This window comes from Lissotriton vulgaris, chromosome 10 (assembly GCF_964263255.1).
Source record: "Lissotriton vulgaris chromosome 10, aLisVul1.2, whole genome shotgun sequence".
In the NCBI taxonomy this organism is placed as follows: Eukaryota; Metazoa; Chordata; class Amphibia; order Caudata; family Salamandridae; genus Lissotriton; species Lissotriton vulgaris.
Genome location: NC_141698.1, coordinates 276,102,649 through 276,124,029, shown reverse-complemented (window position 1 = coordinate 276,124,029; position 21,381 = coordinate 276,102,649). Strand labels below are relative to the sequence as shown.

Sequence of the window (21,381 nt, the reverse complement as noted above, 5' to 3'; positions counted from 1 at the left end):
GGCGCCTGTGTGTGGTGGAAAGGTGCCTGTTTATGGCACTTCAAGGGGTTGTTGTACTAGCAATTAGGCGGTATGACACTGTCCCCTGCTACAGACTGCACTATTATAATATTACTCAGTCTCAGGACAAAGGGCAGAATGGAGTAGTGGTTGGCTATACAGTGGTTGGAGCGGATGGTTTTCGCCTGTTGAAGGTGTGATGGGTAGGCCACATCGTCAGACTGTACAGCTTGCCTCTGCATTTGTAGGACAGGCAGGGAGAGCAGCCGGGGACGGTCAGGCTGGAAGGAGAAGGGGGTGGCCAAGTCGGCGTTATGAGTCCTGGAGACTAGATGGGTTCCTGTCACATCGAAGTACATGTCCCCCCTGCAGCCCGCAGTATGCGACTCAGGAGATTGGAGGAGGTGGGCCTGAGAAAGTCATAGGTTGTGCAATCCCCCCTCACCACCCAAGCAGTGTCTCCCGGTGCAAGGCTGTGCGCGTGAATTTGCAGGCCTTGTGAGGTATACAAAAAAATGATGGACAAAATGCTTGAATTGACTTCAGCCACTGGTAAAATAATTCAGAGCTGCAGTCTAATACATCATTATTTTGCACACCATGCCACCTCAGTTTGGACCCAGCCATATGCAAATCAGTTTTGGCCCCGCCCAAAGGATAACAGTTCAGCGAAACTGCCAGTCTAGGTAATCTGTGAACCAAACAACAAGCAACCCAGGCAGGTTTCACCCTTATAAGGGCTCATCCACCAGGTATAGCTTAGTCTGAATAGCACAGTGCACATGAGACCCATGTCTGGGCACACCCAGCCCCACTTAGGGTGACACTCAATAATATAAAAAAGTGATTAATGGAATGCTTTAATTAACCTTAGCCACTGGTAATTTCTCAAGCTGCATCCCAGTCCATTATTATTTTGCACACCATGCCACTTCAGTTTGGACCCAGCCATATGCAAAGCAGTCCTGAATCTGCTCCAAAGTGAACAGTGCACCTGAACTGCCAGACCAGGTCATCTCTGAACAATAACCAAGAAAGGCGGGCCAGTTTCTCCCTTATTAGGGCTCATCAGCCAGGTAAGGCTTGGTTCCAGTGGCAAAGTGTGCAAGGGACCCACGGCTGGGCATACCAATCCTAATTAGGCGGACACACGGAAGTATACAAAAAAATTATGGATGGAATGCTTGAATTAATCTTAGCCACTGGTAATTACTCGTGGCTGCATCCCAGCCCATCATTATTTTGCATATCATGAAACCTCAGCGTGGACCCAGCCAAATATAAATCAGTGTTGACCACGCTGAAAAGGGAACGGTTGAGCCTGACCTGGACTGTGAGGGATAAGGCACTTCTGCAAGGACCGCCGTGCTAGCAGTCTAGGAGGTAGAATGGGTCTAGTCAGTTCCTCAAGAGCCTGTCAGGGCCAGGTGGCCACTTCTTACTGCGGAAGACAAAGCCCAGGTGCCATATTGGGATAAGGCTACTTGGGGTGTTTGGATGGTCCATACTTAGCCAAACACCGCTTCATCAGGCAGCCAAGCACAGGAATCGGCAGACAGCACCCCAAGAGGCTGCCTGCAGAGGTCTCAGAGAGAAGGTTAGGGCCATAGAGAAAATGGATGACGTCAGACGGTAGAGGAGGTCTCCGGGAGCACACTTGAAGTGCATCCGCCAACTTGGTCGTTCAGGCCATGACCCCAATGGCCCCAGCAGACTTAGTGTGGGTGTTCGGATGAAAAAGTACTCTGGTTGGTAATGGATGTGCACCCCTCCCCTGAGTGCCCACCTGATTTTGGAGGGAACTGCGCAACAACTGCAGTAGTGGTTACTGAACCAGGATTGGGTCAGAGGTAGATCCCTCTTCTTTCTCCAACCAGATTTCACGGTGGTGACGGATGCATTACTTCTGTGATGGTGAGGCCACCTGGTAGAGGTGGAGATCAGGGGAGTCTGGTCTCCGGCGGAGTCCGGGCTCCACATCAACCTGTAGGAGCTTCAGGCGATTGGCCTGGCACTGAACGCATTCCTTCCCTCCCTCAAGGAGAAGGCAGTGCAGGTGTTCACGGACAACAACACCACCATGCGGTACTGCAGCAAACAGGGCGGGGTGGACAGGAGTGTATATACGTATGTGTGTTGCAGCTTTCAAATACGTTTCAGTATCATGCATGACGGTGTTTAGACATACAGCAAATTACATCTGTATTACAATAATGGTGTCTAGGAAGCAACCCTACTTATTAAGAACTATATCATTAAACCCCTCCCAACCAACGGGTACATCTATCGTTTTGAAACAAAGGAAAGAGATGAGTTATCATATCTGCGATTATTGCTATTGTAGACGTGAGTATGTTAAATTGTTGATAAATAGTGTTGGGGGTCATACAATTGCGACACTGGCAACTTATCCCTGAAATTAAACAGGGCACCACCAGACCACTGGCCGACTTTGAAAAATACCTTATAGACTGCAGGGGGGATAGAGGTGCCATATCGCAAATGTATACAATACTGAATACTAGAGGGGTGGGGGGGGTGAGGGTTATGGGAGTGGGGTATGGGGTGTTTAGCTTGACAGAAAACCCAGCGCTCTTGGGAAAAAGAACTTGGAATAACACTGGACCAGGAACAATGGAGAGAGTAATGGAGTGAGCTAACAATTTTTCCTTTCATGCAGAGTGGAAGGAAAGCCCTCATGAAACCACTCTATATATGGCACTACACCCAATTACGCTTGGCGGAGGTGGGAGGAGCATAGCTTTGCTGAAATGAAATGAAATGAATGAACTGAAAAGTGATTGTCTAAAGCGCAAACTGCCACTCCTAACGGAGTCTCCTGGCGCTATGAAGGGGCTGTGGGGGAAAGGGATCACTGACTCATGTGCTCTGGTCTTGTCCCAAACAATGATTTTGACAAAACATGCAGGCTATCACTGAATCAACACTAGCTCAGTACCCTGAAGTAAGATTACTGAGATGCCACCACTAAATGGATCTTAGGGCACTTTAACTCCCGCCTGTTATTGGAGGGCAAGCAGTCTATCTTGGGGCAGTTGGGGCAACTACAGCCGCCCTCAATCAAAGACATTTATAGAGCGCACTACTTACCCGTAGGGTCTCAAGGCGCTGGGGGGAGGGGGGTGCCGCTACTGCTCGAACAGCCATGTCTTCAGCTTCTTCCTGAAGGAGATGTGGTCTTGGGTCAGGCGCAGGTCGGTCGGGAGGGAGTTCCAGGTCTTGGCGGCCAGGTAGGAGAAGGACCTTCCTCCTGTAGTCGCTCTTCGGATGCGGGGGACGGCGGCGAGGGCGTGGTTGGCTGATCGGAGGTGGCGTTTGGGAGCGTAGAAGTTGATTCGGTTGTTGAGGTAGCTCGGGCCTTGGTCGTGTAGGGCTTTGTGTGCGTGGGTGAGGAGGCGGAAGGTGATTCTTTTGTTGACGGGGAGCCAATGTAGGTCTCTCAGATGTCCGGAGATGTGGCTGGTTCGTGGGATGTCGAGGATGAGTCTGGCTGAGGCGTTCTGGATCCGCTGGAGTCTCTTCTGGAGCTTGGCGGTGGTACCGGCGTAGAGGGCGTTGCCGTAGTCCAGTCGACTAGTGACGAGGGCCTGGGTGACGGTCTTCCTGGTCTCGGTGGGGATCCACCAGAAGATCTTCCGTAGCATGCGTAGGATGTTGAAGCACGCCGAGGAGACGTTGTTGACTTGTCTGGTCATGGAGAGGGAGGAGTCCAGGATGAAGCCCAGGTTTCGTGCGTGGTCTGTCGGTTTGGGTGCGGTGCCCAGGGCGGGAGGCCACCAGGAGTCGTCCCAGGCGGAGGGTGAGGAGCCCAGGATGAGGACCTCCGTCTTGTCCGAGTTCAGTTTCAGGCGGCTGGTCGTCATCCACTCGGCTACCTCTTTCATCCCTTCGTGCAGGTTGGCTTTGGCGGCGGCGGGGTCGTTGGTCAGGGAGAGGATCAGCTGGGTGTCGTCGGCATAGGAGATTATGCTGAGGTTGTGTTGTCGTGCGATGGCCGCGAGGGGGCTCATGTAGACGTTGAACAGGGTGGGGCTCAGCGAGGATCCTTGAGGGACGCCGCAGATGACTTCGGTGGCCTCTGACTTGTACGGTGGTAGGCGGACTCTCTGTGTTCTTCCGTCGAGGAAGGAGATGATCCATTCCAGAGCCTTCTCCTGGATTCCGACGTTGCTGAGGCGCTGTACTAGGGTGCGGTGGCAGACAGTGTCGAATGCAGCGGAGAGGTCTAGGAGGATGAGGGCCGCTGTTTCTCCCTTGTCCATCAGGGCTCGGATGTCATCGGTGGCGGCGATGAGGGCGGTCTTGGTGCTGTGGTTGGCTCGGAAGCCAGACTGTGAGGGGTCGAGGGATCCATTCGTCTCAAGGAAGGCGGCCAGCTGCTTGTTGACGGTCTTCTCGATGACTTTGGCTGGAAACGGGAGGAGCGAGATGGGGCGGTAATTCTTGACCCTCAGACCAGAAATGGCTGGGGAAACTTTGGTGAATCGAGGGACATGTGAAGCTCTCTACTGCAGCGCAGGGAAAAAAGAATTATCCATAAAATGAGGCCGCCTGCAAGATTTATTTAGCTCTGACTATAAAGAACTTACTTGCCCTAAAAAGCTGCAAACACTGACATTTTAGATGAAGCCAAATTGGATAGATGATATTTCATGATCCAGCAAGGGCCAGAGGCAGAGTTGGAAACCTGAATTATTTACCATTGGTGAGGGAAGGCTCATTATTCTTTCTGAGCCAAGTACTGTCAGCGGTTGTTACGGCAAGGGGGTGGGGTGGATTGTTTATTTTGTTCCCTATTCAAGGTGTTTAAACGCTCTCAAATCTCACAGACATGCGTGCTAGAGGTACGGATGGCCCCAAATGCAAATAAAAATATACTTAAAGAATTTGACTCCTAAGCTGTCGCAGAGCACACAAACCAAATGGATTCATTTTAACTTTCTTCACTAAACATATATGACCCCAAGGAACAAATCAGTGGTCAGGTATGAGTGCCACAAATGTAAGTGAGATAATGCTGGATTCTTCCACACAGTCTTGGGCCCTAATTCCACCATAATGGGAAAAAACCACAGACATTCTCACGAAGCTGAGAGGAAAAAAGACCGTAGACTAAGCCAAGTCTGATATCAAGATCCAAATGAACAAAATATGGAAACAAGTTCGCTAATTTGGCATTGTGTTAGTGAAACTTGCATAGCTTCTTAACAGAGGTCATCATTACCACCTGCCAGAAATGTTGGGTTGCAGGAATCTCACAAGTGGACCGAAGCGGAGTGTACACCATTGAGGTAGTTGATTGTACAACTGAGACACTCACAATTATTGGAAGCATGGGACCCAATCCTACTTGAGCCCACCCCGAATATTATGCACAAGTTACTTTAAACATGCACATACGACGGTGGTTAAGATATGAAACCAGGGTTAGGACCCACGCGGTAGAGTCATTTGACCATCAGAAGCATTCATAAAAGTTGTATGGTTTGAATTAATTGATAAACATCTGTTTAAGACCCAGGATGCAAATACATTTGATGCGTATTCCAACAAATAGTCTACTGAACTGTCAGCACACACACAGACCATCTCAATATACTCGGAATTTAATATGAGTACTAGTTGCCAAGATGCCTCTTTGTGGTCACTTCTAGGAAACACTAGTCCTCTGGATACACCAGCTGAAAATTCAACATTCTAGGATTAGGTCTCTGGATACAATATGGTCCTGAATTTAAAAGTCACTTTCAATGAGGAAAGGGCACCTCATAAATATAATCCCTCTCCAAACACTCTTCTTGTGTATCAGAGATTCTCCTCAAACAAGAGGGCACACTACGAGTCTACATATTACTCGAACTTCTAATACCCATCTTGGATGTTAACCTCTCAGAGGCCATTAGATATTTTAGAAAGCAATGCAAAATTCAAGACCCGACTATCGTTGTGTTCTTTTCGTCTCTGTAGAGTTTTAGAATAGCTCAACTAGATCTCAACATTCTCTGCTTCAAAACATTAGCTCAATCATACTATTTCTTCTTTTCCTTTTGGGAGACAATTCTTTTGAATTCTAAATGTGAAGAGGGTGTTTTTGACAAAATTGAAGACTTAGGCTCTATAGCTCTCTGTAAACTATGGGCACATTAGAACCAAAAGTCTAGTGGGCTCATTCGGAGTACTTGTTAATCCCTACTGGGATAAATCAGCCACTGCTGCCGCTTAAAAATGTTCACTATGAAGATATTGCACAGTAGCAACAAGGAGTTAGGTGCATCTATTCACTCATCTCTACGGTCTTGTTTCTTACTCTATAATTGACATACATGCAGATCAATAGAGGCTAATAACACTATATTTCGACACTCTGAAGAACCCTGGATCCCTTAAACTCACTACTCAATTGCTTGGTTATGGGTTGCTGCCCTTATTTATCTTCCCATTATTATTATTTTTTTCTTGAGCTCTTGTCTACTAGACAGCACATGTGCTGTATGTTATGAGATGTATTGTTATCTTACAGTGGGCTTAGACCCCACCAAACGGCTTACCATTGGTTGGTATCATTGACCCACTTATTTGCTTGTTTCTTTTTTGTTAGCGTGCGGGCTTTCCTACCTCGGTTATGTTTGTCCCTCCCCTGGAGCATGGGCACATTACTGTGTCCATAAATTGCTCACCTTTTCTGGTGCTACATTTTTCTTCTTGCTCATGCACTCCCTAATAGTACAAGTTTTTCTAGCTGTGTGTTTCTCTTTGCCTCTTGCGCTCCTCTCCCCAGCCCCCCTGTGATGCACACCCCACTCTGATGTGCCTCTACCCTCTCTGAGCACCATTCTGCATTCCTCCCACACCCTCTACGGTGCTCTCCATCTCACTCATTAATTACCCCTCATGCCTTCTGTGCTGCCTCCCCTCACCCCCACCCTGTTTTGCTTCTCTCACATACTCTGTGTTGCTTTCAGCCACCAGCATTGCTGCCGGTCCCACTGGCCTCCTGTGTCGTTTCCTGCCCCCATGTTCATCCCCATTTTGTGCATTTGTCTTATTTGTGATGTAAATTGAATTGGCAAATAAAATGAAAACAAAATTGGATGTAACATGTTATAAGCGGATGCATACGTTGTGGCATGCCTACAAAATGACACAATAGACTTTTTTCCCTCTTTTTTAGCCATGCTGTACAGCATCAGGGAATGATGAACATCATGGTTAAAAGGTACTAGCAAAGCCAGATGGTTACAAAGGTGAGCCCTTTTTGTCTTTTCCAATGCCTGTTCAATAAAGGGGTTGCAATACAGTGAAAGAAGGTTTTTAATAAAGTTATTCATACTTGGAAGGTGCGTTTTGTTTTTTAAAAGTATTCGGAGGTTATGTATTTACGGGGAGATAGTGGATATAAAATTAGGATACCCCTAATGGGACACATTGTTTTCAGAAGGAATGCACTCACCTGGGCGCTGATCCTGGCCACCAGAAAGTTCTTCCGATTGTCCAGCATCGACTTCTCCAAGAGACACTCCTGAGCTTGTCCCTGCCAAGTTAAATATATACATTGAAAACCACAGGCAAAGCATTGGGTGGGTCACTATGACATATGGGCATTTTAATAGTTACTTTCACTACCAGTGCCACCGCAATTGCAATTTATTTTCTCTGCCAGTAGACTGAAGGCACTAAGTGTCACCATTACCCCACATTCTCATTACAGAGACAGATAGCTCATTTGTAAGGCTCTCTGCATCAAGCTCATTTGTAAGGCTCTGTGCATCTATGAGACTTCTTTGCAGGGTGCTCGGATAGTCAGTTGTCTCGTAGTTCCATCTATATAGGATCTGCGCGTTTAGACAACTTAAACTTAGGGACTGGTGTTCAGACTTATTTCGGACACCCCCGAAGGATATGTTAGTCTGTTAGCCCAGCTAGCTCACAGTGCCACTATTAGCCCTTCTTAACAAGGAGCGAATGGCTTCTGGCAACTATTGAACATGACAACCCTGACCCCTCAGGGATCGTGGAAACAGTGCAGTACTTTGCGCTCAGTCACTCGCGCTTACTTTGTCTCAGAGTGATACACAGAATAAATGATGGGGATGTTTTCAATAAGCATTTATTGAACCAGCTTCATTCTAGTATAAAATATGTGTGCTGCAACAACCATAAGACAGAAACTGATATATACGGTTATAAGCACCAGCAGACTAAAGAAACGGTAGATTTCTACCATAGTGCTAAAAAAATCAATACATGCAGGCATATGAATACATGACAGTAATAATGTGTACTCCTATGATGCAAACCCTAACTAGATGTACCTAAAAGTACCTAGCATGTATCTAGGTGTAAAGCCAAGAATCCACTTAGTATACAGTCAACCCCAGTACCTGATGTGGGAGAGCGAAGGACCCTGTCTTCGTTACTAGTTGGACACCCCGCGAGGGATGTCAGACCACTGTGTGCTGGAGTGTCTGTTTGCAGGAACCTCAGTGTCTCACGTCAGTGTGTCAGCATGGAAGTCTTTTTCTCCTCTGGTTTTCCCAGTGAAGATGCAGTGCATATATACTCGAAAGGTACCCTCAGAAGTTCTACCTAGAAGTGTACGATGGGCATACTTGGCAAGGATGACGATAGAGGTGACCCTTATAAAGAGCTATTATGCAGAAGATGGTAATCCTTCTGTGATTCTGAGAACCCTGATGCATAATATATGAGGCTAGTTTTCGGAGAAAACCACACGACAGTCCTGTAGCACCTTACTAGCTAAAAGGTCAGCGCCAGACCGGTTACGTAGAACAGATGTAGGTAAAAGGTTGTTTAACTACAGTAACTACTTAGGCCTATATTGGGGTACATTGGGTTTCATAACACCGTGTTTACTGAAGAATATCCTGTGTGGGAAACAAAATTTACTAGTGGTACACAGGACCACCGATACCACTGTGCTTCAACTGAAGAGTTAATTTACTCCCTTTCTGCACTTCTCTCCAGGGTATGTAAAGTAGAGCAGTCAGGCCTTACTCTAGGACATGAGAGGGCATATAGCTGGCCGGTAATAAGCTTGCAAACTCGAAGTCCAACCGCTACTACTGAAGAAGAATTGCACTTTTATTTACTGGTAACTTGCATCAAGCTATGTAAAAAGAAGCGTTTATGTACATGACGAAAAGCATACAATTTTAGCATTTTTGGGGGGCACAGAGGACCCTCAAATATATTTACAGCCTTTACATGCTAGATGTTCTATGATAATGGCTGATGCTATCCTAAGGGACTGCGCTCATGTGAACTCTGAAGACTTCGGAATTCACCTGGTTTACTATTTTACTTATAAACAAACTCTGTTTGCAGAGGTAACAGGTGAAAGGAGCACAATGTAGCCTGAATCCCAGCTGCCAAGGATTGAGCAGAAACAAAGTAGTAAGATCCATTCACCAAAACACTGCCACCCAAAAACGCAAGGTTCTTATCAAAATAAACCCCATGGTAAATATTTTAAGATGGTAAATGTCTCTGTGTCCCGTTCAATATGTTATACAGGACAGGGTATTTGGCAACAAGTCAGATATAGTTCCGTACTAGGACCATTTATGGACCCAGTTTGGCTCAATGTTCTTCAATGACAGACAATATAATAGTGAGTAGCACTAACTATGGGATTCAACAAGGATGCCAAACTTTAGGGGTCTACATCTCGAATATGACCAGTTGCGCCCATAAGATGTACCCATGGGACTGAGAGCAGCCAAAGATCCCCAATGATTCAGAACATTCCAGTGGAAACTGGACTTTAGGGTTACGGTCAAACTTTGACTTTAAAATACAATATATGTGTAGGTGTTAAAACAATTCAAACTGTTCCAGGATCACGATGATTAGCTAAATAAAAAAGAAACTACCCCTATCTGGCTGTGTACGCAGGTGTACATGGATTCACCTGGGACTAGGCAGAAGTAAATATAGACATTTTAACAAAACAAGCATTTACAATGCAATAGGTCTCGCATTAGGAAAGTTTGAGCTATTGGTCTTGTAAATGACAATTTTTTTATTCATGTGGTGGTTTTGAAAATAGCTAAATTAATAGCTTTGTCATTTACAATGCCAATAGTTATAACTTTCGCAAATGTGACACCTATAGCATTTGTACTGCAACATGTTTAGTATTTACGTGACTTAGATGTATTGATTATTGATATTACAAATAAGAATGGCTTTTAATTTTTATAAATTATTAATACTTAAATAAAAGTGATTGTAATTTATAATGGCAATAGCTTAAACTTTTGTAAATAACTTTTGTGAAGATTATTTTCAGTGTATTTTAATGTGACGAAAGTCCAAGAATAGAAGTGAAATATTAACATCTTTATGTGACATTTGTAATAAAGCTTGAAACATTGAGAGAACATATTCAAACCAGTTGTTGTTGAATGGTTGCACAGATTGTTGCTGGGGTGGCGCTGAGTGATGCTGTGGTGGTGCTGTGGTGGTGCTGAGTGGTGCTGAGTGGTGCTGTGGCGGTGCTGAGTAATGCTGTGGTGGTGCTGAGTGATGCTGTCGTGGTGCTGAGTGATGCGGTCGTGGTGCTGAGTGATGCGGTCGTGGAGCGGTGCTGTGGTGGTGCTGTGGTGGTGCTGAGCGGTGCTGTGGTGGTGCTGAGTGATAATGTGGTGGTGCTGAGTGGTGCTGTGGTGGTGCTGAGTGATAATGTGGTGGTGCTGAGTGATGCTGTGGTGGTGCCGAGTGATAATGTGGTGGTGCTGAGTGATAATGTGGTGGTGCTGTGGTGGTGCTGAGTGATGATGCGGTGGTGCTGAGTGATGATGCGGTGGTGCTGAGTGGTGCTGCGGTGGTGCTGAGTGGTGCTGTGGTTGTGCTGAGTGGTGCTGGGGTGGTGCTGGGGTGGTGCTGGGGTGTGCTGAGTTGTGCAGCGGTGGTGCTGAGTGGTGCTGTGGTGGTGCTGAGTGGTGCTGTGGTGGTGCTGTGGTGGTGTTGAGTGATGCTGTGGTGGTGCCGAGTGGTGCTGTGGTGGCGCTGAGTGATGCTGTGGTAGCGCTGAGTGATGCTGTGGTGGTGTCGAGAGGTGCTGGGGTGGTGCTGAGTGATGCTGAGTGATGCTGGGGTGGTGATGAGTGATGCTGGGGTGGTGATGAGTGATGCTGGGGTGGTGATGAGTGATGCTGGGGTGGTGATGAGTGATGCTGGGGGGATGCTGTGGTGGTGCTGAGTGGTGCTGTGGTAGCGCTGAGTGGTGCTGTGGTGGTGCTGAGTGGTGCTGCTGAGTGATGCTGTGGTGGTGCCGAGTGATGCTGTGGGGTGCCGAGTGATGCTGTGGTGGTGCCGAGTGGTGCTGGGGTGGTGCTGAGTGATGCTGGGGTGGTGCTGAGTGATGCTGTGGTGGTGCTGAGTGATGCTGTGGTGGTGCCAAGTGATGCTGTGGTAGTGCCAAGTGATGCTGTGGGGGTGCCAAGTGATGCTGGAGTGGTGCCGAGTGGTGCTGGGGTGGTGCTGAGTGGTGCTGGGGTGGTGCTGAGTGGTGCTGGGGTGGTGCTGAGTGATGCTGGGGTGGTGCTGAGTGATGCTGGGGTGGTGCTGAGTGATGCTGGGGTGGTGCTGAGTGATGCTGGGGGTGCTGTGGTGGTGCTGAGTGGTGCTGTGGTAGTGCTGAGTGGTGCTGTGGTGGTGCGGAGTGATGCTGTTCATGGTGCTGAGTGGTGCTGTGGTGGTGCTGGGTGTGCTGGGGTGGTGCTGAGTGATGCTGGGGTGGTGCTGAGTGATGCTGGGGTGGTGCTGAGTGATGCTAGGGTGGTGCTGAGTGATGCTAGGGTGGTGCTGAGTGATGCTGGGGTGGTGCGGAGTGATGCTGGGGTGGTGCGGAGTGATGCTGTGGTGATCGGAGTGATGCTGGGGGGTGCTGTGGTGGTGCTGAGTGGTGCTGTGGTGGTGCTGAGTGATAATGTGGTGGTGCTGAGTGATAATGTGGGGTGCTGAGTGGTGCTGTGGTGGTGCTGAGTGGTGCTGTGGTGGTGCTGAGTGCTAATGTGGTGGTGCTGAGTGGTGCTGTGGTGGTGCTGAGTGGTGCTGTGGTGGTGCTGAGTGGTGCTGGTGTGGTGCTGGGAGATAATGTGGTGGTGCTGGGTGATAATGTGGTGGTGTGTGAGGAAGAATGTAGAGTGAAAAATAATGTACTGAAAGAGGATAGTGGAAAATTAGAATTAAAAAGTCACCATATCTCAAAATGTGGCGGGTGATACAGAGACAGCAAGACGTGGAATGGCAGTATGTTTTTGAAAGCAACGCAGATAAAGGGGTGAGAGCCTCCAAAATAGTAGCTATTTCAGTATAACGAGAATTAGAGAAGGAAGAGATAGAGAACCAGAGAGACTATAAGCTATTGCAGTGTGTGATGTTTTACATCATGAACGGTTTAAAGTTGCTAAATTGAAATGCCATATTTAAAAACGAAATACTGTTAAATGTGCTTTCATGCCGACTTTAATTTCAATATAGTGAAAGGCTGAAAGTATTCCCCCATGTTTATAATAAAATGTGACCACACTAATAATACTGTTTAAGACAGTATCCTTTAAAAAGTACATGTTTTTGCTGGTTCAAAATGTCCCGAGTAAACCATGAATTAAGGACATCAATAAAGGCGGATGTCTGTCTAGCTTGTGCTCTCCTGGCGCCTCTGGTCAGTTTGGTGTTAACACGTAATTGACAAACCTATCGTCAAGCAGGATGTCTCAGTCTATGTTGTTGCCCACTGGCGCCTGCTGTCTGTTTCAGCAGAGAGGAAAGAGCTGGATTAGGCGGATGCACACGCTGCTAAGGGAGATGGGAGGGGGTACCCCCATAAGAATGGCTCTGTCTGCCTTGTCCCCAGTGGTGCCAGTTGTCGTTTCCAAAGGAACACTTGCTAATTAATAATTGTAGCTGCACAAATGAAACTAGCCCACAGAGATTTCTACAGTGCAGGATTCTGCAGTGGTAGCTCTATCAATAGATGGAGTTCAGGAAGTGCAAACTGCAGGTCGCTGGTCTCGGAGTGGTTTTCATTGCTGCCCTGTAATAATGTTTTTAATTGAGTGAACATAGTCAGGCAGAAGCTATTTAAATGGAAAAACTTGCGGGCTGAGATTTTACTGAACTAGACTTAAATCAGTTTAATATTCTATGCAATACATCTTCAATTGCTCGTAACTACACTAGCACATTAAGAGGGTGTGCATATTTGTGTTTTCTACAGGAAACTAGTGACAGCCATTTATATTTGTAAACAAAATGAACTGTCTTATTCTGAAGAACTATTTCTCAAGCCCCTGCAAGAGCACAGCTCACCTCTTTACCGGAGCTCAATGGAGCCGGGGACTTTGATTGTAGCCTGTTGAGAGGGAGATGGGTTGCCCGTCCACAGGACTCCAGAAGCTGCAGGGTGCTACCGCAACACAACGTGCTGCTTGATGACCCTCCCACAGTACAGAGAGCACTGCGAGGGGTCGTGGACGGAGGCACTATACTTGTCAGCTGTTGGCGAGGGCAGGCAATGTTAAATCAAAGGCGCTGTCCGCTCTACCAGCGTCTGCCTGGATCAATCTGTTACCTGGGGTGGAAGTGGTACTGGTGCCTGAAGACAACACGCAAGGCGCAGCCCAGATCCAAATACTGCAGAGACACGCCAGGCTATGTGCTTTTTTTGATGTAAAACAGTGAAGGCACAGAGGCAAACAACTTGGACGGGGTTCACTCAGTGAGATTCAGAGGCATCCAGGCTGACTGGGTTTGATTGATCTGTAATGATGGCAGCTGTGTTTACACCATGAATAAAGGCAGTGCTATGGAGGTGCTGGCGAGATCGCTGTTATGCTTGCCGCCCGTGGCGGCCGAATGAAAGGGGTGGGGGGGGTTGCATTGAAAGTTACGAGGGTAAACACGGATGAACTATGGCCATCCGTAGCGGACATCAAAAAAGGTGGCTTGTTCATGAGCATAAAACAAATCTCTTCATAGCAGCCTAGTTTCTTTGTAAATTCCGTTTTTATACAAGCAGTCTGGTTTGGCTATTGGAACTCTCCTAGGATTGTAAATTGTATCATTATAATTATACATTTTTAATCGTGAATGAAAAGGGGCACCCGTAGGTACTCCCATCTTCAAAAGAAACCATTTACTTTCCTATCTTGGCAGGAAGAAGCAGTGTTCACGGCGAGGACTGTAGAATCAGACATCTGCAGTTGTTTCCATAGCTACAAAACACTGCATAAACTCTTGTGAAACAAGCATTGGCGAAGCCGAAAGATCCTGCCTTAAACAAGCTCTTGGCATTGCTGTGGGGAGGTGGGAAGGAGAAATGCGAGACACGGCCTGGCGGCCGTGGAAAATGTGAAGCAGGGGGCGGGGGACTGGATGCCTTTGAAGTGAAGCTCTCGGCTCAGAGAGCAAATGGTAAAAAGCGCGTGCATGTGCACATGCACTCGACGAAATCCGCGATGTTTTAGACCTTGGTTTGCCCCCAATACTCTCGTTTATTTATTCCCTGCGGAATATAATAGACGAGACCTAAAAAGGCAGGTTGGGGTGGTGCAGGGGCATCTGCTCAGATGCAGAACAAGCATTTGCAATGCAATAGGTCTTCTATTAGGAAAGTTTGAGCAATTGGTATTGTATATGACAAATTATTTATGTGTTGGTTTTGAAAATAGCGAAATTAATAGCTTTGTTATTTACAATGCCAATAGTTTTGCAAATGTGACACCAATAGCATTTGTAATGCAATATGTGTTGTATTTACGTGACTTAGATGTATTGATATTATAAATAAAAATGGCTTTTATTTTTTTAATAATTAATACGCAACTAAAAGTTTTTGTAATTTATAATGGCAATAGCTTTTGTAAATAACTTTTGTGAAGATTATGTTCATTGTATTTTATTGTTACCAAAATCCAAGAACAGAAGTGAAATATTAACATTTTGTTGTGACATTTGTAATAAAGCTTAAAACATTGAGAGAACATATTTGAACTAGTTGTTGTTGAATAGTTGCACAGATTGATGCAGTGGTGGCGCAGAGTGATGTTGTGGTGGCGACGAGTGATGCTGTGGCGTTCAGTGATGCTGTGGTAGCGCATAGTGATGTTGTGGTGCCCCCGAGTGATGCTGTGGTGGTGCTCAGTGATGCTATGGTGTTGCGATAGATAGAGGGAGGGCGATAGATAGAGGGAGGGCAATAGATAGAGGGAGGGCGATAGATAGAGGGAGGGCGATAGATAGAGGGAGGGCGATAGATAGATAGACAGATAGATAGAGTGATGGCGATAGATAGACAGATAAAGTTTATTTATGTTGCATTGAGTAGAGTGTAAGTATGAGGTGTGTAATTATATGGCACTGAGTGGTATTATGTGGAGTGTATGTACGTTGCATTGAGAAGAGTGTAATTATGTGGTGTGTAATTATGTGGCACTGAGTGGTAATCTGGGGAGTGTATGTTGTATTCAGTAGAGTGTAATGTTGTGCAGTGTAATTATGTGGCACTGAGTGGTATTTGGAATGTATGTTGCATTGAGTGCAGTGTAATTATGTAGCATATAATTATGTGGCACTGTGTGGTATTATATGGAGTGTATTCATGTTGCATTGAGTAGACTGTAATTATGTTGCTTGTAATTATGTGGCACTGACTGGTATTATGAGGAGTGTATGTTGTATTTAGTAGAGTGTAATAGTGTGGTGTGTAATTATGTGGCACTGAGTGTTATTGTTCGGAGTGTATGTTGCATTGAGTGCAGTGTAATTATGTAGCATATAATTATAAGGCACTGACTATTATTGTGTGGAGTGTGTGTTGCATTCAGTAGAGTGTAATTATGTGGTGTGTAATTATATGGCACTGAGTGGTATTTGGAGTGTATGGTGCATTGAGTGCAGTGTCATTATGTTGCATATAACTATGTGGCACTGAGTGATATTTGGAGTGTATGTTGCATCGAGTGCAGTGCAATTATGTGGTGTGTAATTATGTGGCACTGAGTGGTAGTTGGAGTGTATGTTGCACTGCTTGCTGTGTAATTATGTGGCATGTAATTATGTGGCACGGAGTGGTATTTGGAGTGTAGGTTGCATTGAGTGCAGTGAAATTATGTGGCGTGTAATTATGTGGCACTGAGTGGTATTTGGAGAGTATGTTGCATTGAGTGCAGTGTAATTATGTGGCGTGTAATTATGTGGCACTGAGTGGAATTGTGTGGAGTGTCAAGTCAAGTCAAGTCATAGAATTTATATAGCGCACTACATACCCAGAGGGTCTCAAGGCGCTTAGGAAGGGGAGGAGGATTACTTGTCAAATATCCACGTTTTAAGTTGCTTTCTGAATGCTAGGTGGTTCTGGGTAAGGCAAAGGTAAGTGGGGAGTGAGTTCCATGTTTTAGCAGCCAGGTATGAGAAGGATCTGCCTCCCATGGTGGTCTTGTTGATGCGAGGTACAGTGGCGAGGGCTTGGCTGGAAGAACGTAGTTGGCGGGAGGGGGTGTAGAAGGACAGTCGTGAGTTGAGGCATTCTGGTCCGATGTCGTAGAGTGATTTGTGTGCGTGGGTTAGCAGTCGGAAAGTGATTCTCTTATTGACGGGTAGCCAGTGGAGGTCTTTCAGGTGACCAGAGATGTGTTCGTTGCGCGGGATGTCTAATATGATCCTGGCTGAGGCGTTTTGGATTCGTTGGAGTTTCTTCTGAAGTTTAGCGGTAGTACCTGCGTAGAGGGTGTTTCCGTAGTCCATTCGGCTCGTGACCAGAGCATGGGTGACTGTTTTCCTTGTTTCGGTGGGGATCCAGCGAAATGTTTTTTTGAGCATGCGAAGAATGTTGAAGCAGGATGAGGATACGGCGCTGACTTGTCTGTTCATTGAGAGTGAAGAATCCAGGATGACGCCTAGGTTCCGTGCGTGGTCTGTCGGGATGGGTGCTTTTCCAAGGGCTTCCGGCCACCAAGAGTCGTCCCATGCAGAGGGGGATGTACCTAAGATGAGGACTTCTGTTTTATCTGAGTTCAGTTTCAGACGGCTGTGTTTCATCCATTCGGCAACTTCTTTCATTCCTTCGTGTAGGTTAGTTTTGGCGTTGCTGGGGTCATTGGTGAGAGAAAGGATTAGTTGAGTGTCATCCGCGTAGGAGATGATGTTGAGGTTGTGTTGGCGGGCGATGGCCGCGAGGGGGCTCATGTATACGTTGAAGAGGGTGGGGCTGAGTGAGGATCCTTGTGGGACGCCACAGATGACTTCAGTGGCCTCGGACTTGAATGGTGGAAGGCGGACTCTCTGGGTTCTTCCGGTGAGGAACGAGGTGATCCATTCGAGTGCTTTTCCTTGTATTCCGATGTTGCTGAGGCGTTGTAAAAGGGTGCTGTGGCAGACTGTGTCGAATGCTGCAGAGAGGTCGAGGAGGATGAGGGCGACTGTGTCTCCATTGTCCAGTAGAGTTCGAATGTCGTCTGTTGCTGCGATGAGGGCGGTCTCAGTGCTGTGTTTTGCTCGGAAGCCGGACTGAGAGGAGTCGAGGGATTTGTTGGCTCGAGGAAAGCGGCGAGCTGGTTGTTGACAGCTTTCTCGATTACTTTGGCCGGGAATGGGAGGAGCGAAATGGGGCGGTAATTTTTGAGTTCGGTGGGGTCCGCTGTGGGTTTTTTCAGAAGGGCGGTGAGTTCAGCGTGTTTCCAGTTTTCCGGGAAGGTGGCGGAGTTGAAGGAGCAGTTGATGACGTCTCGGAGGTGCGGTGCTATGACGGAGTCAGCTTTGTTGAAGATGTGGTGAGGACATGGGTCTGTGGGGGATCCTGAGTGGATGGAGTTCATCAGGCGGATGGTGTCCTCAGTGGAGATTGGGTTCCAGTCGTTAAGGGTGTTCACGGGGGGAGAATGTTCAGCATATGGTTGGGTGGGTTGGTCTCCGGGTTGGTTGTCGAAGCTGTTGTGGATATCTGCAATCTTGTTGTGGAAGAATGAGGCTAGGGAGTCGCAGAGGGCTTGAGAGGGGGTGATGTCGTTGGAGTTGGCCGAGGGATTGGAAAATTCCTTGACGATGTTGAAAAGTTCCTTGCTGTTGTGGGCGTTGTTGTCAAGTCGATCCTTGAATGCTGTTTTCTTGGCCTTTCGGATTAGTTGGTGGTGAGTGCGGGTGGCGTTTTTGAAGGCGTCCTTGGTGCTAGTGGTTGGGTCTTTTTTCCAGGCCTTTTCAAGGGAGCGGCAGAGTTTCTTGGACTTCTTAAGATCATCGTTGAACCATGAGGCCTTCTTGTTGCCAGGTTTGCTTTGACGTTTTTTCAGTGGTGCTAGGGTGTCGGCGGTGTTGGATAACCATAGGGTGAGGTTGGGGGCGACTTGGTTTGGGTTAGAAGAGTGGGCTGGGGTGTTTAGGAGGAGCGATGAGGAGATCTGGTCGGTGGTGATTTTGTTCCAGTTTCTTTGCAGAGTTGGTTGGAGGTGGTTGATGGGTTTTGGCTTGTTGTAGGTGAAGTGAACGCAGCTGTGGTCAGTCCAGAGGAGATCCGTAGTGTGGCTGAAGGAGACATGATTGCTGGAGGTGAAAATGGGGTCGAGTGTGTGACCTGCGATGTGGGTGGGGGAAGTGACCAGTTGTTTGAGTCCGAGGTTGGCGAGGTTGTCCAAGAGGGTGGTGGTGTTGCGGTCGTTGATCTTTTCGAGGTGAAAGTTGAGGTCTCCCAGAAGGATGTAATCTTTGGAGGGGAGCGCGTGTGGAGTGATGAAGTCTGTGATGTCTTCACTGAATTTTGCGCAGGGTCCTGGTGGTCTGTAGAGGAGGGTGCCTCTGAGTGTGGTCTTGGGGTCGATGTGGATCTGGAAGTGAAGGTGTTCGGAGTTGGCGAGGTTGGCGTCAGAGCTGGTTGATATGCGGATTGATTTCTTATGGACAATAGCGATTCCTCCTCCTGTGTGGCCGGTGCGGTCTTTGCGAGTGATCTTATAGTCTTCAGGGATGGCAATGGTGATGTCTGGGGCGGAGGAAGCGTTCATCCATGTTTCCGTTAGGAAGGCGATGTCTGGAGAGATGGTGTCTAGTAGATTCCATAGGTCAATGGCGTGTCTGTGGACCAAGCGGGTGTTGAGGAGGATGCATTGTAGGTGGTTGGGGTCGGGAATCTGTGGTGTGGTCGTAGCGGAGATGTTGTCGGTGCCGCTGAATTTGCAGGAGTAGCAGGAGAAAGGTCCATGGGTGAGTCCAGGAGCTGCTTGGACGCAGTTGGGGGCGCGACCGGGGTTAAGGGCTAGGAGGGCGGCGGCATCATAGGTAATGCGAGAGGGCTGGGCGGCGCGAGGGGCAGGGGGTCTGGCGCTGGGCGTGGTCCAGGCGCGGACGGGCGTAGACGGGCTTACCTTTGGCGCAGTGTGTGTTGTATTCAGTAGAGTGAAATTGTGTGGCATGGCTGGCTGGATGGATGGATGAATGGACAGGGTAAGAGAGAGTGCATACAGTGACAGAGAGCTTGGGAAGGACAGAGGAAGAGAAAACGTGTAATAAAGAGTGAGGGAAAAACAGAAGATGATTTAGAAACAGAAGAAAGCGAGAGAGAACAGTGAGAGAGAGAGAAAAGGAATGCTGAAGAGGGACAGAGAGGGTGAACACGTAAGATTGATTGAGAGAGAATGAGGGGCATAGAAAATGAGAGCGAAAAAGAAAGGATGAATGGAGAGAGGGGGAGAAGGACAAAGGCAAAGAATGAGAGAGACTTAGAAGGAAAAGAGGAGGGGTGAGAGAAAGAGAGAAATACTAGAGAATGGGAGAAACACAAGGCAAAGAGAGAGTATAATAGATACAGCAAGAGGCAGAGAACATCTTGTTAGGTCATAAAAGAAGGATTGTATAAGACAATGAAAAAGCGTAAAAGAGAGAGAGGGAAAGAGACAGGGGCAGGGAGAGAAAGGTAAAGATATAAAGGAAGAGATTAACAACCCCTCTGGGACATGAGCCAAGATTACCGAAATCTGCCGGGACAGCTGGTGACAATCCGGGACTGTCCGGGCGAATCCGGGACGTCTGGTCACCCTACACTCCCACACCACGAGTGAAATGCGGCGTTTGAACCAACGCAAATGTGCCGAGAGTTTTTGAATAAAACCATGTGATATCATCAGGTGACAGCCATCCAAATGAAAACAGACAACAAACACCCTGTATCTGGACCCACATCGGTGCACTAACGTGGATACACCACTTCTAAAATATGCTGTGCGTGAAAGACACATCTCATGCCCATGACGAACTTAAAACAGTAAATCAATAAAATGAAGGTAAACATAACTAATGTAAAATAAATAAAAAAGTAAACAGCTATTCGATATGCGAGATGGGAACATTATTTGCCTGTGTTGAAAACAGGGATAAAAGCTGTCCGTGTCCTCACTGTGCAGAGCTGTGACTGGAAAGTGAACCTCGAAGCTTTTAGGGGCGGGACTGCGGATCCCTTTGAAGCACGGCCTCGCAGCCGTGAACAGGGATGTAATTAGGGGGGAGGAGAAGTGAGGCCAGCGCGCACTGCGCACGATGGGGAAGCTACCACTCCCAAACCACGAGTGAAAAGCGGTGTTTGAACCAACGCAAATGTGTCGAGAGTTTTTGAATAAAACCATGTGATATCATCAGGTGACAGCCATCCCAATGAAAACAGACAACAAACACCCTGTATCTGGACCCACATCGGTGCACTAACGTGGATACACCACTTCTAAAACATGCTGTGCATGAAAGACACATCTCATGCCCATGACGAACTTAAAACAGTAAATCATTCAAATGAAGGTAAACATAACTAATGTAAAATAAATAAAAAGTAAACAGCTATTCGATATGCGAGCATTATTTGCCTGTGTTGAAAACAGGGATAAAAGCAGTCCGTGTCCTCACTGTGCAGAGCTGTGACTGGAAAGTGAACCTCGAAGCTTTTAGGGGCGGGACTGCGGATCCCTTTGAAGCACGGCCTCGCGGCCGTGAACAGGGATGTAATTAGGGGGAGGAGGGGGAGGAGAAGTGGAGAAGTGAGGCCGAGCAACAGATGGCTTTGAAGTGGATGCGCTCGAGGCAGGCGGATGGAAAGCGCGTGCAGCAGGGGGCGGAGCAGATCCCTTGAGTTGCATCAGGAAAGTTAAACCAGCCGGCGGATGCGCGTTCACGATCACATGCACTTGTAGAAATCCGCCGGATGGTTTAGCTTTCCTGATGCAACACTAAAATTCGATCCTATCCATTCCTTGCGGAATGAGATAGGCTCGACCTAAAAAGGCCTCTGTAGCTCCATGCCCCAGGTGTTGCACCATCAGTGTTGTTTGACCTTAACCTTTCTTCAACGTCAGCTGA

At 47.4% G+C, this 21,381-nt stretch overlaps 1 protein-coding gene across 1 annotated transcript in view; it reads right to left on the bottom strand.

Moving 5' to 3' along the window:
* The window catches only part of PTPN23 (protein tyrosine phosphatase non-receptor type 23), a 599,643-nt gene that overhangs the window by 441,092 nt on the left and 137,170 nt on the right, over positions 1-21,381 (bottom strand). The window contains exon 7 of the mRNA XM_086941008.1: positions 7,472-7,552. Coding sequence (XP_086797134.1) covers positions 7,472-7,552 — 81 coding nt within the window. The remainder of the gene's footprint in view (positions 1-7,471; positions 7,553-21,381) is intronic.